This window comes from Pongo abelii, chromosome 3, assembly GCF_028885655.2.
Source record: "Pongo abelii isolate AG06213 chromosome 3, NHGRI_mPonAbe1-v2.0_pri, whole genome shotgun sequence".
Taxonomy (NCBI): Eukaryota; Metazoa; Chordata; class Mammalia; order Primates; family Hominidae; genus Pongo; species Pongo abelii.
Window position 1 is genome coordinate 172,784,989 of NC_071988.2, and position 15,512 is coordinate 172,800,500.

General features: G+C 36.0%; 1 protein-coding gene across 2 annotated transcripts in view; it reads right to left on the reverse strand.

The window, feature by feature from the left end:
* LRBA (LPS responsive beige-like anchor protein) overlaps positions 1-15,512 on the reverse strand; it is a 763,816-nt gene that overhangs the window by 669,926 nt on the left and 78,378 nt on the right. For both annotated transcript variants that reach the window (XM_024245927.3, XM_054553557.2), the window contains exons 2-3: positions 4,874-5,105; positions 4,556-4,656 (exon numbers count right to left, since the gene is read on the reverse strand). In XM_024245927.3, coding sequence (XP_024101695.2) covers positions 4,556-4,656; positions 4,874-5,105 — 333 coding nt within the window. The remainder of the gene's footprint in view (positions 1-4,555; positions 4,657-4,873; positions 5,106-15,512) is intronic.

The window sequence follows — 15,512 nt, forward strand, 5'->3', positions numbered from 1 at the left end:
TAAAAGCATAATAACAAGTAACTACAATCACAGTGATTTTTTAAAATAAATTCCAAAGTAAAATAAAGTAACCAAAAATAACTTTGCAGTTAAAAATAAAAATACAGTATTATAGCATGTCCATCTAGAAACATCATTCCTCCAAATTTCCTTTCCTATAAATCAGTCAACAAAAGAATACATTAAGATAAGCACTTGACAAACATTGCTGGGGGAGTGTATACTGTACTGGGAAAGCCTTTCAGAAAAAAATTTAGTAGGCCAGGCACAGTGGCTCATATCTGTAATCTCAACACTTTAGGAGGCCAAGGTGGAGGGATCGCTTGAGCCTAGGGGTTTGAGACCAGCCTGGGCAACGTGGCGAAACTCCAGCTCTAGAAAACAATACAAAAATTAACCAAGAATGGTGGCAAGTGCCTGTGGTCCCAGCTGCTTGGAAGGCTGAGGTGGGAGGATTGCTTGACCCAGGAGGCAGAGGTTGCAGGGAGCCGAGATAGCACCACTGCACTCAAACCTGGGTAACAGAGCAAGACTCTGTCTGAAAAAGAAAAAGAAAGAGGAAAAGAAAAAGGAAAAGAAAAAGATGTAGTAGTCATATTTCCAGAGTCTGTAAAGACGTTCATGTCCACCAATGCAATATTTCCATATGTAAAAATCTATGCTAAAGTAATCATCACAAGGGCAGACAGAGATTTAGATATAGGGATTTTTTTCACTGCACTGCTGTAACAGCAAAAGATAGAAATAATATGCCTAATATTAAATAACTAAATAAATGTAATGAATATCTGAGCAAGGCCTTGCTCTCATTTTATAAATAGTTCATTGTTTTTTCCCTTTATCATCTAAACATATTCTCATTCTCCTCCCCCTCCCCATAGGCAACTATATTAACATGTTTAATCTTTTATATGTAGATTATTCCTTCAAAAATGATTTTTGGGGCTGAGTGTGGTGGCTCACGCCTGTAATCCTAGCACTTCGGGATGACTGCTTGAGCTCAGGAGTTTGACACCAGCTTGGACAACATGGCGAAACCCAGTCTCTAAAAGAAATGCAAAAAGTAGCCTGGCATGGTGGCGCATGTCTGTGGTCCCAGCTACTTGGGAGGCTGAGGTGGCAGGATCTCTTGAGCCCAGGAAGCTGAGAATGCAGTGAGCTATGATCATGCCATTGTGCTCCAGCCTGGATGAGAGCGAGACCCTGTCTTTAAAAGAAAAAAAAAAAAAAAAAAGTTTTTTATGCGCTTATACTTATCATTGCTTTCTTCCTATATATTTTACATCTATTCCTATTACTCCATGCACTGATTGTTATAGAACAATCTACCTCCTATACATTTTACCAATCCACTCTCTTAATGATGAACATCCATGTTAACATTCACTGCCATCAAAAATAATGCTTCAGTGAACATCCTCATGTATTTTATGGATCTATGTGAGAATTTCTTGGAATATGCACTCAGAAGTGAATTATTAAATCACTGGATACAGGTATAATTAACATGACTAAGTAGCACTAGACTCCTGTTGAGGTCGGCTCTGCTAGTGTTCATTCTAATGAAAAGTGCACCAAGTATAAAATAACCCTATATCCCAAACTATACTTGCCATTTTCCAACTTTAAAATTCTTGAGAAACTACAGATGGAAGATGACATATCAATACTGTTTTAATGTGACTGTCTCTAATTATTAATGATTTTGTGTTCATTTGGTTGTGGGGTTTCTACCTCTGTAAATAAATATTAGTTCATATTATTTGCTATTTTCTTACCTATAATTTTCTATGCTTATGAATATAATAAAAATATATTACATATTCAGAATAAATAATGTGAATATAAATAAAAACCAAAATCAAATATATACTTTCTCTTCTGGACACGACATATTAATAGAATCTGGACTTACCAACCTACCATAAACAACTAGAAAAGTAGGCAAAATGTATCAAACAAAAACAGTTTTCAGTACGGAGGAAGAGGTAGCTCAAGACTGTGATCCCTGAGAAAACAAAATGACTTAAACTTGGAGTCAATTTCTATATCATTGCACAGGGAAACCAAACAGAACTCGAAAGTCTCAGTGAGTTGGAAAGAAAGTGGAGTCCACAGCAGATAGAAGTTTCAGAGCAGAATACTAGGGAGGAAAGAACTGAACAGACAAGAAGCTCCAGAAATCTGCATTGACTCTTTGGCTTAATACCAGACTGATCATGCTTACGATAAAACTCAACATGGTGGGGCTAAGATAGTAAGAGCTTTAAGTTAAAGAATTCCCAAAACTAATACAGAGCTAGGAATTGTTGAGACCCTACTAGACACTTCAGAGAGACCACAGTCTTGCTACCTCCTGTCCTATGTCTGAGACTTGAGAGTTATTCAATAGAGACTCTCTAAGAGACATGCCTGAATAGTAAGACTAAACTAGCCGTAGCGTAACAGCCACTCTAAACCTTACTGAAAAAAAAAATTTTTTAACTAGTTTTAAAGGATAAAGTTGATCCACAAGTAACTTATCTGCCTGAAAAACCAGTCTAACAATCTTAAAAGGAATATGACAAAATCCAACACTCAGCAACATAAAATTTGCTATGTCTGATATAGTCTAAATTCAGTAGCCATAAGCAGCAGAAAAATGTGACCTACATAAAGGAACAAAATCAATGAGTAAAAAACTGACCTAGAAAATGACATTCTAGAACGAAAAAACAAGAGCATTAAAGCAACTATTAATATGCTAAATATTGTCAAGGATTTAAAGGAATTAAATGAGGGAAAAAATGAAAAATATTTAAAAGAACCAAATCGAATTTACAGAAAGAGACCAGGCGTGGTGGCTTATGCCTGTAATTCCAGCACTTTGGGAGGCCAAGACAGGTGGATCACAAGGTCAGGAGTTCGAGACCATCCTGACCAACACTGTGAAACCCTGTCTCTACTAAAAATAGAAAAGTTAGCCAGGCATGGTGGTGTGCGCCTGTAATCCCAGCAACTCAGGAAGCTGAGGCAGAAGAATTGCTTGAACCCAGGAGGTGGAGGTTGCAGTGAGCCGAGATCGCACCACTGCACTCTAGCCTGGCGACAGAGCAAGACTCCGTCTCAAAAAAAAAAAAAAAAATGGCCAGGCGCGGTGGCTCACACCTGTAATCTCAGCACTTTGGGAGAACAAGGCGGGCAGATCACAAGGTCAGGAGATCAAGACCATCCTGGCTAACACGGTGAAACCCCATCTCTACTAAAAATAAAAAAATTAGCCGCGCTTGGTGGCATACGCCTATAGTCCCAGCTACTTAGGAGGCTGAGGCAGGAGGATGGCGTGAACCCAGGAGGCAGAGCTTGCAGTGAGCTAAGATCACGCCACCGCACTCCAGGCTGGGCAACAGAGCGAGACTCTGTCTTCAAAAAAAAAAATTACAGAAAGAAAAATATGCTATCCGAAATTTCAGTGGATGGAATTAACACACTGCAGAAGAAAAGATCAGTTAACTTGAGACTATAGCAATAAAAACAATCTAAAATAAAGCACAAAAAGACTAAAAAAAGAGTTAACAGATCTCAGTAACCTGTGAAACAATATCAAGAGGTCTAATACATCTGTAATTGGAGTCCCAGAAAAGACGGGAAGGGGGGACAAGAAGAAAGTATTTGAAGAAACAATGACTAAAATGTTTCCAAATTTGGTGACAATTATCTTATACCCCCACAGAAGCAAAAACTCTAAGAAAATAAACACAAGGTAAGCTAGAACCAGAAATACAATCAAATTCAATGAAAATTAGTAAAAAAAAAAAAAAAAAAAAACTCTAAAATTAAACAGACAGCAAACTGGAGTTTGAGAGAAATATGCTAAAGAATCTAAATTTTAACATAATGAAAAAGAGTAATTGTAGGGCACAGTTTTAGATACATTTAATGAAAGCTAGATTAAGGATCAGCCGGCTGAGCTGCTGCTGTGGGCAATGATCTCTAAAGGGCACTAAAATAAGATTGGAAATGCAACAAAAATGGAGAAAATATTTACTACTCCTCCTCAATGGGACAGATAACTATATGCTGGAAGAAACAGTTTGATAAGGCACCTGGGGTTCAAAATAAGTTACCCCCATCACTACCCATTGCAAATGACTCCTAAGTTGCATCTCAAGAGGGTAGATCCAATTAACTGCAGAGGTTTTGTTCACAGAGTGAGTTACTCAAGTTTAAGGCACTCAGATAAAACTAGATCAAAAAGAAAAGGTAGGTACTATTACCTAATAATTTTCTTTCTCTACATTTATCTTTTTTTCTAATAAATATTGAATGTACATTTAAAGAACAACAATTTGAAGAAGAATTAAAATATCAGTTTGCCTGAAACACCATTATCTTAGTGCATACTCTTAGTGTCCAAGTATGGCACGAGTAGCCATAGGGATCTCAATGCTATTTTAATTAATCTATTCAATTTGACAATTATCCCATGTATAATAATATCAGTTACTTTACAAGCTACTAATGTGTTTGGGAGGAGGATACTTTAAAATACCAAAGAGTAGTTAAGTTTTTTTACCCATTGTCCTTTATCTCCTTGAAGTTTACTGAAGAAAAGCTTTAGCTCGCGAACTGTCAAATTATAGCTAGCCAGCACTCCCAACATGTCAACTAAAAGATCTGGAAACAAAAGAAAACAATAAAATAACTCGGCTAGTTATATTTCTCGAATATTTAAAATAAACTGTGCTTATTTAAGGGCTTGGACACTAAAGTTCTAGGTGCATGCTACATGCTCAAATATTTCTTAAATATTGCTAAATGGAATAAGAAAAATATGTATTTAAAAATCAAACTTTATTGCTTTGCATACATTGTACTATAGAAAAAATCATACCTGCTATCATATTGTCAACTTTTTCAATTTTCCCAAGCACTTTTTCAACAAGGCCTACTTCAGTGCAGACTTGAAGATTCCGTATGCTTTTCTTCAGAATGGCTGTAAACATGCTCCAGACTTCTGCTTGGCAAGTAATGTCACATTTTTCCAGTAGGTCCACCATGCAGTTAATACTCTCACCTTCTTGGATAATGAAATTCATTTCCAGATCAAACTGTCCTCCTACCAACTTACATTGAAAAAAAAAAACCCACATTAAAAGCATTAGTATCCTCAATATCACTATAGCATGTTCCTAAACACTAGATTAACAGTAACTACTCACATTCTTCCTCCACAACAAAAGGTTCATTAAAAAACACGCAGCTCAAAAAACTGAAGCTTCTGAAGTAATCTCCAAATTTAGACAGCAAAGTAAGAGAATATAAAAATTAAAATATTTTTCAACAAAAATAAATATAGGATGTCTTAGGTAAATTGCTATCTACTAACCTTTTACCAATAAAGATCTAAATCAGCTCTACAATTGCTTCTCATTCAGTATTTCATTTATGAAGTATCAACTCTGTGAATTACACTGAATAATCTAAAGGTCCTTCGTTACCCAAACAAGTTATGAGCTCACGGTAAAACTGAAAAGCTGAAAAAGGCTCAGAGTGGTCACACATTGGAGTTTATATTAGTCAAATTTTTGGTTTATTAAGCCTATTCATTTTACCTCTCCTCTGTCGACAATCAGTATAACTTACATATAATTAGTCACACATCCAAAGTCAGTAATCAAGAAAATGTATTTCACTGACATTACTATCAGAACGCTATAGCTATACGGGCCTTGTCATCTCACCCAGAGCCCAGAGGGAAGGTTTGTAAATTTTGAATAAATCCTAATTATGTAAAGGAATTAAAATACTTTTAGAATTACCTTTGTAGAGCTATCTCATTTAACTAGATTTTTTAAATAATTTTTTTAAATTTAAATGTTTTTAATTTAAAAATACCTACATTTAAGGTATACAATAATGCTATCAACTAGATTTTTTAAAGATCTCTGTCAGAAATAGTTACACACATGATTCACCTTCGCTTCTTTCTGAATACTTCTTGATTTTTCATTATGCATTTCCAAACTGCATACCCAAAAGGTATGCAAGAAGTAGAAGAAAGTGAACTTTAAAAAACAAATCTGGCAGGGCGTGGTGGCTCATGCCTGTAATCCCAGCACTTTGGGAGGCCAAGGCGGGTGGATCACGAGGTCAGGAGATCAAGACCATCCTGGCTAACATGGTGAAACCCTGTCTCTACTAAAAAACTACAAAAAAATGGCTAGGCGCAGTGGCTCATGCCTGTAATCCCAGCACTTTGGGAGGCGGAGGCAGGTGGACCACCTGAGGTCAGGAGTTCAAGACCAGCCTGGTCAACATGGTGAAACCCCGTCTCTACTAAAAATACAAAAATTAGCCTGGCATGGTGGCATGCGCCTGTAATCCCAGCTACTCAGGAGGCTGAGGCAGGAGAATCACTTGAACCTGAGCGGTGGAGATTGCAGTGAGCTGAGATTGTGCCACTGCACTCCAGCCTGGGCAACTGAGTGAGACTCCGTCTCAAAAAAAAAAAAAAAAAATACAAAAACTTAGCTGGGCATGGTGGCATGCACCTGTAGTCCCAGTTACTTGGGAGGCTGAGGCAGGAGAATCACTTAAACCTGGGAGGCAGAGGTTGCAGTGAGTTGAGATCATGCCATTGAGCTCCACCCTGGGCAACAGACCAAGACTCCATCTCAAAAAAAAATAAAAATAAAAATAAATCCAATGGCTTACAAAGAATAACAGATATGACCAAGTGGAGTTTAGTCCAGGAAAGCAAGGAAGGTTCAAAACTAGGAAATAAATTAAAATTCCATTCAGCAGGATCAACAACATGTATCCCAGGTTCTGAAAAAAATATACACAGGCATGAGACTGAAAAAAATGGAAATGAACAATGTGAGGATCAGTACCTGCAAGCAGAGACAAGAACTCCTGGCAAGCACAGTGATAAAGACATTTCATCTTTCTCAGAAAGCTCTGGCAGAGATTTCAGCATACAATGCTTTGTATCATCATTACCAAGCAGTGTTAGGAGTTGACAGCCGGGATTTTGCTAAAACAGTCTCTCCTTGTGATGGAGTCAGTTCTCCTAGTTACATGGCCCTAGCTAAATAAAAAGTATATGTGCTTGGTTCCCTAGTCCTCCTCGATAAACGCTATAAGCTATCTATTATACTATGAAATATTCCATTCTACTTAAACTGGTTGAATTAGATTATATTGTCCATAAATATATTGTTTGTAAATTTTAAAAATACATAATTCAAATAAGAACTTTAATATAGCTGTCTTGGTTTTGTTTGTATTATTTCCTAATATTGTCTGTAACTTTTTATTTTGAAATAATTTCAAACATTCAAAAAAAGTACAGAATTCCTTTATACTCTTCATCCAGCTTCCCCAATGTATATATATATTACATAATCATAGTAGTCATTTAAACCAGGAAATTAACATTTACAATACCATTAACCAATCTACAGATATCACTCATAAAAAGTTTTAAAAAAAGGCATTTATATGAATAAGGTGCTTATTATTAATAATGCCTGACTGATGGTGGTGGTTATTGTTATTATAAATTTTATAATTTTATAATTACATACCTAGAACAAAGATCATTTAATCAAAAGGTTAGTGGCTGAGCATGGTGGTTCACACCTATAATCCCAAAACTTTGGCAGGCTAAGACAGGAGGATCACTTGAGGCCTGGAGTTTGAGACCAGTCTGGCAACACAGCCAGACTCTGTCTCCATATTAAAAAAAAAAAAAAAAAAAAAATTACCCGGGCATGGTGGTGGGTACCTGTAGCCGTAGTACTCAGGAGGCTGAGGTGGGAAGATTGCTTGAGCCCAGGAGTTCAAGACTACAGTGAGCTATGATCACACCACTGCACTCCAGCCTGGGTGACAGTGCAAGACCCTGTCTCAAAAAAAAATAAGTTTAGGGATACCTATATTCAAATATGTGGGGGAAAAAAAATCAATCAATCAATCCCTCATACCTAAAAAAATTTCCAAATGAGTCTAAGATTTAAATGTAAAACTGAAGTCATAAAATGAGTCTAAAATAAAAGTTATAAAAGCACTAAATGGGTTAGGCATGGTGGCTCATGCCTGTAATCCCAGCACTTCTGGGAAGCCAAGACAGGAGAGTCATGTGAGTACAGGACTTCAAGGCTACAGTGAGCTGTGATCACGCCACTGAGCCCTAGCCTGGGTGACAGAGCAGGACATGTCTCTAAAAATAAAAATTAATTAAATAAAAGCACTGAATGAAATGATACAAAAAACATTTTATCACTTCAAGTGGTAAAAGCTTTTCTAACTAAGAGTTTTTAAGACTTCTGGACTTCATATTGACATATTTAAATTAACTATATAATAATTAGAAACTATATGCAAAAAAAATCAAAAACTAAATTAAACACTTAGAAAAATCATTTGCAACCCGTATCATTACATAAGTACAAACAGCTTCCTGAAAAAAATTTTTTAAAAGAAAATTTATCTGCTTGTGGGAACTAGGGTGTTAAAAAAAAAAAAAAGAAAATTTAGGCAAAGGCAATGAACAAAAAGGTAAATAAAAGTGGCACTAAAACATGAAACCCAACTTTGCTTACAAAATGAATATTAAAAATACACTAATATACCATTTTTACATATTTGATTGACAAATTCCAAATCTCTAACAACATATAAAAATAATACATAGTATGTGCAAGAACATAAGGAAACAGGTACTGTCATACATTACTGTTGTTGAGGAAACAGGTACAATATGACTTATTAAGAGCAACTTGGGGCTGGGTACGATGGCGCACACCTGTAATCTCGGCACTTTGGGCAGCCAAGGCAGGTGGATCCCTTGAGCACAGGAGTTTAAGACAAGCCAGGGCAACATGGCAAAATCCCATCTCTACTAAAAATACAAAAATTAGCCAGGCGTGGTGGTAGACACCTGTAGCCCCATCTACTTGGGAGGCTGAGGCACGAGAATTGCTTGAACCCAGGAGGCAGAGGTTGCAGTGAGCCAAGATCGCATCACTGCACTCTAGACTGGGTGACAGAGTGAGACCTTGTCTCAAAACAAAAAAAAAGAAAAACAAAAAAATAGCAATTTGGTAATATCTATCAAAATTTTTTATTTTTGAAACAGCAATCAAACTACTAGAAATGTATATTATAGACACATTTAGATAATGATGTTAGATACAAGAACTTTATTGTATTGACTTTTTTTTAATTACAAGATAAAGGTTAATGATGGCCTGGCGAGATGGATCACGCCTGTAATCCCAGCACTCTGGGAGGCCAAGGTGGGTGGATCACTTGAGGTCAGGAGTTCAAGACCAGCCTGGTCAACATGGTGAAACCCTCTCTCTACTAAAAATACAAAAATTAGCCAAGCATGGTGGCACATGCCTGTAATCCCAACTACCTGGGAGGCTGAGGCACAAGAATTGCTTGATCCCGGGAAGCGGAGGTTGCAGTGAGTCGCCTGGGCAAGAGAGCAAGACTCTGTCTCAAACAAAAAAAAAAAGTTAATGAAGTTGTATATAACTATACAATGAAATATGATGTACATATAGAAAAGAATGAGGCCACTCCACATGATATGAAAAGATCTCTAAGATACTTTAAGTGAGAAAATCAAGGTGGAGAAAAGTGTGAACAGTAGGCTACAATTTGAGTGTAAATCATTTACAAATAGACCTATGCATGTGCTAAATATGTCTAAGAAAGAACTAAATATTGATTGTCTCTGGAAAAGCTCTATTGCATAGAAGGCAAAAAAAAAAGATTTTAGTACATACACTTTCGAACAATTTGAATTTTGTGCCATGAACACATATTACTTATTTCAAAAAAAATAATTTAAAAAGAAGCAAATGCAGCCAGGCAGGGTGGCTTATGCCTGTAATCCCAGCACTTTGGGAAACCGAGAGAGCAGATCAGTTGCATTCAGAGAATTCAAGACCAGCCTGGGGTCTTGAACCAACATGGCGAGACCCCATCTCTACCAAAATAAAACAAAAAATTAGCTGGGTGTGGTGGCATGTGCCTGTAGTCCCAGCTGCTTGGAGGCTGAGGTGGGAGAATGGCTTGAGTCTGAAAGGCAGAGGTTGCAGCAACCCAAGATTGTGCCACTGCACTCCAGCCTGGGCGACAGGGCGAGACCCTGTCTCAAAAAAAAAAAAGCAAATGCACAAAACACCACTGATGTGAGCTGTAGAGCTTATGAAATCATCATAAATACAAATGGTATGAATACAAAAGTTTGGGATTTCTCAAGTAACCTATTTCTAACAAATTAGTCACTGAGTCAAAAATAATTCAGCACAATGTAACAATGACATTGCAGAGGCATTATTCAAATATTAAACAACTGCCACAGTGCGGGCACCATGCAATCAGAACACATACGAAACCTATCAAGATGGGCTCAAGCTGTAAAAATCTCATACTTACATATTGAGGCACATTAGCTAGATATTGGCCTTCATACAACATACTTTAGTAAAAAATAACAGATACAACACATCTACAGAAAACAATCACAAAATACAAAACTCTACTATATAATAAGTTTATAAACTCATTCAACACACTTTTACTGAATGCCTACAGTATGCCAGGCCCTGAGGAAATAGTAGAACAGTGATCAATAAGACAGAAATAGCCTACCCGTATTTGCAGGAAAACTGTGTCTTATATCCTACAGAAATCTTTTTTAATTACTTATTTAGAAAATGGCTGGGTGCGGTGGCTCACGTCTGTAATCCCAGCACTTTGGGAGGCAAAGGTGGGTGGATCACCTGAGGTCAGTAGTTCGAGACCAGCCTGGCCAACATGGTGAAACCCCAGCTCCATTAAAAATACAAAAATTAGGCCGGGCACAGTGGCTCACACCTGTAATCCCAGCACTTTGGGAGGCCGAGGCAGGCGGATTACCTGAGGTCAGGAGTTCGAGATCAGCCTGGGCAACACGGCGAAACCTCATCTCTACTAAAAATACAAAATTAGCCGGGCGTGGTGACACATGCCTGTAATCCCAGCTACTCGGGAGGCTGAGGCAGGAGAATCGCTTGAACCTGGGAGGCGGAGGATGCAATGAGCCAAGATCGCGCCATTGCACTCTAGCCTGAGCAACAAGAGTAAATCTCCGTCTCACCAAAAAAAAAAAAAATTAGCCAGGCGTGGTGGTGCATGCCTGTGGTTCCAGCTACTCAGGAGGCTGAGGCAGGAGAATCGCTTGAACCCAGGAGGTGGAAGTTGCAGTGAGCCGAGATTGCCCCATTGCACTCCAGCCTGGTCGACAAAGCAAAACTCCGTCTCACAAAAAAAAAAAAAAAAAGAAAAGAAGAAAAGAAAATACTAGACTTCTGGTTTCCAAACTGGAAATCTCTTTCTCCATGAAAATATATAATATAGGAATGACACCAAGTAGTAACTTCAGCTCAAAATGTCATTTTGTATGAATATAAAATATATAACATTCATTAAGTTTTCCTAAATACCTATAATATCTAATAGAAAATACAAGAGTTTTAAAACAACATTTCTGATACCAACCATAAGTATAAAGTATCTAGGAGTGAATTAAAACATACACAAGACTTGAAAGTAAAAAAATTTTTTTCCACTTTTGATATATGAACAGACCTGTTTCTGGAAGGGAATATTAAATCAGTTCAAGTTGTTAACTTTTCACAAATTAATCTATAAATTCAGCACATTAGCATTAAAATTCCAATATGATTTTTTTTCTGAAACTTATAGTGATTCTAATTTCTATCTGGGAATTAAGTATATGAAAAAAGTGAAGGGAAATTCTATACAAAAAGAATACTAGAATCATTAAACAAATGGTATAACATAATTATTAAAACTGTATGGTACTAGACAGAAAATAATCTAATTAAAATAAAAGATTGGTACAAATAAATTCAATATAGGATTAGAGTGTCATCACAAGCATTAAATGGAGCTATGAAATTTTCATTTTAAAAAATTAAGACTGACTCCTTATCTTACAAAATATGCCAAAATAAATTCTAGATAACTTAAAATATAAAAAGTTAAATTAGAAGCCACAAAATATAAGAAATTCTCAAAGAGTACAAAAATCATTAAGCTGTAGAAATAAAAAGTGGTACAGAAATAAAGTATTTTCAATTTGGTGAAAAAAAATGTTTAAGAAGACATGAACAGTCAATTCACAAAAAAATCCAAATGACACATGCCAAAAAAAAATACTAAATAAATTTAACTTTGTTTGAAATTATTAATGCTCAAAGTAGGTGAGAACAAGATTAAACAGATACTTTCATATACTCCTGTTGAAATATTTCCAGAAAGCAATATGGTAATACTAACTAAACATATAATTGTGTTAAGTCAAGACAATCTTTTATTAAATGTGGGGAATAACAATCAGCAGCAGATGCCAATGATTAAGAAAAGTTAAAAGGAAAAATTCAAAACTGAGAAAATAAATTCCATGAACTTCACCCTGTAAATTTGGTAGATAATTTTTAATCAATTTTAACAGTAGAAAGGTCTGGTCCAGGTCCAAGAACACCAGTATTCTCAGGAAGATAATTTAAAAGAATCCACACAGAAGAATGTAAAATTAAGAAGTGACAGAATCTTCAGACACAAGAAAAACTTCTTGTGGAAAACAATTGCAGTGATTCAGAAAGGTAGAAAAAAACAAAAATCTCTAAGGCCATACGAAACTAATAATTCCATAATTATATAATGATTATAATTTCAAAATAACTTTTTAGTGAAAGGAAAGCTCAAAGAGAAAATATTTTAAGAAAATCATCTAGATACAATAGTAAAAAAGATAAACTCTTCAACAGTATTTTCTAGAAGACAGAAACTAAACCTTGTCCACTGAATACAATAAGGTACTTCTTACAACACCCACATACAATTGTACATCATTTAATATAAGGGAAACCAACCAATATATCTGAAACAATTTACTGCCAAGAAGATAATGTCTGGAGTGAGTTTTAATAGTGTGAAATTTTCTTCTAACAATTATATATCTTCCATGCGATCTAAATTGGTCAAAAACCTCGTTACAACTAACATAAGAGACCTTACCTTCACCTTAATATTACTTACATCAATCATTCCTGTAAGTAACCACCCTTTCAAGAAGCTATAGATTTTTGAAAGTAATTTCCAAAAAAAGCCCCAAATATTTCACCCGCTTTTAAACTGAGATTATACGGTGAGAGCAATATCCAGACAGGTGTTTTAAATATTCCTCCATTGGTTTAAATACTATAAAATATGCCTTTCAAGGAGAAAATTGATGGCAGAAATTTGTACATACAAATGTGTGGCATATTTGATATACTATATGTATGCATATCTATTATACCTAAAAAACATGCACAGGGTCTACAGTACGTCATGTTAACCCTTTCTAATAGTTATTTGAAGCTGATCAACCTTCAAAACACAAATTTGTTTCCAATGACAGGGATCATAATCCAGGTACAGGCATTGGCTAGTCATTATCTGAGCTGTAGTAATGGCTCTGCACTACAAAATGTAATCTTCCCAAATGTCACAGTAAGTTATGAATATCTGAGCAGCCTAATGCACTTTACTACCCATGAAATGTGAAAATGGAATCTTATTACCTTTTTTATGGTTGTATTTGTTTGAATAATGTAGCATGGAAACTGATGTATAGTCTTTTTCTACATTTTAGCATGATTTGTTCTCCTTTGCTATATAGAACATTTTTCAAAACTCTCCATTTCAACATATTTTAGTCTTGGCCTGAACTTCATAAACAATTTTTATAGCAGCCTTCAGGGTGGCATAACATGCTTTCTATAGGTTATACTTTAATGTATAAATAAGGTTATAGAAATTTTAAAGCAACTTATTCGAAGAATTCAAATAAACCTTTATAAGTTTTGTATGAGGACTTTAATTGAGCATGATTATTTTTCTTCTCAATAGTTACACTAATAAAATACCTTAAGCTGACATTAGTCACTAATCTAACTTACTTGTATATTTGGAAAATCAAAAGACCAAACATGGAGATCAAAAATAATTATCTTCTCTTCAAAAGATTAATACAACTGGAATACTGTGCGACTCACAGAAAATTCAAATACTTCAAAGTAAAGCTCTGTTCTCCCTGGACAACTCACTGGAAACTTGCTAAATTTTTCCTCAAAGGTGGGGCAGGAGTATGGTATAGTTTAAAAAAAAAAAAAAAGGACAGAGTGTAATCACAGCTTCTGACCCTAACTAGATACTTTCTTGTGAGCTATCTATTACGACAGGTGTAGTTAACACCTGTCTAAAAATGTCAAAATTGCTTTTTTCTCTGAACCTATTTATTTACAAAATTAACTAAGAGTAAGCTTCTTTTATTTATCTGCATCCTTCAGAAACACATTCAGGTTTTAAAAGTGTCAATCTCAAGATATCCAATTTTTCCCCAGGAATCCTTTCCTAAGTGAATGTGACCTTGTATATGTTTACAACCACTGGAAACTTACTAATAAGAAGTTGAGGGAAAATTACAAAGTTGTGACATAGACTGCACTGACTCCCAGGTTATATTTCCTTCTTCCATAATAATAAAGAGTTTCTAGTTTGGCACACGGAGCCCAGGAAAAAGATCTCACTCTCCAGCTTTTCTTGAATGAAAAGCATTCCTGATCAGCCATGTGACCAAGTTCTGACCAACAGGCAGTAATACGTGCAACCTCTAGGTATTATTCTTTAAAGAAAGAAACCTGACCCCTTTTTCCAGCTATGCTCCTTCCTACTGCTTAAGATGCAGAATAGTGGCAAGAGCTACAGTAGCCATCTTGGAATTGAAGGTGTCTTATGTTGAAGATAAAAGAGCAAATCAATCTATGGATCCTGACAATCATAGAACTGCCACACTAGCCCACTACCCAGACTTTCACCTGAAGGACAAATACATTTCTGTTTTGCAGAAAACCACTGTTAATTTGGGCCTCTCTGTTCTATCAGTTAAAAGCCTATGTTCTGACTAATATAGATGCTATTCACTGCATTTTCTCAGAAATTAAAAAATATATATTATCTATAACTATCTCAAATGATGTATCCTTATTCCCCATTCTTATACCATAGCAGGTGTTAGTTCACCAAAAGTGTCTTTTCTGACCTACTTTTGACAGTTGGTTATGTGCCCTGGTAAGTTGAGAAACCACAAGACAGCCTATTCCCTGACTATATTCTTACTGGATAGCTTCATATATGCTCTACACTACTGTGCCACTATGACACTTTGCCAGATGCCCCATTACGGGTTGAATTGTGTTCCCCAAGAGGACATATGCTCAATTCTTAACCTCCAGTGCTTCAAAATGTGATCTTATTTGGAAATAGGATTGCTACAGATGTAATTAGTTAAGACGAGGTCATTATGGTGGGTCCTAATCCAATATGACTGTTACCCTTATAAAGAGGGAAAATTTGTGCTCAAACACATGTACACAGAGAAAATATCATGTGAAAATGAA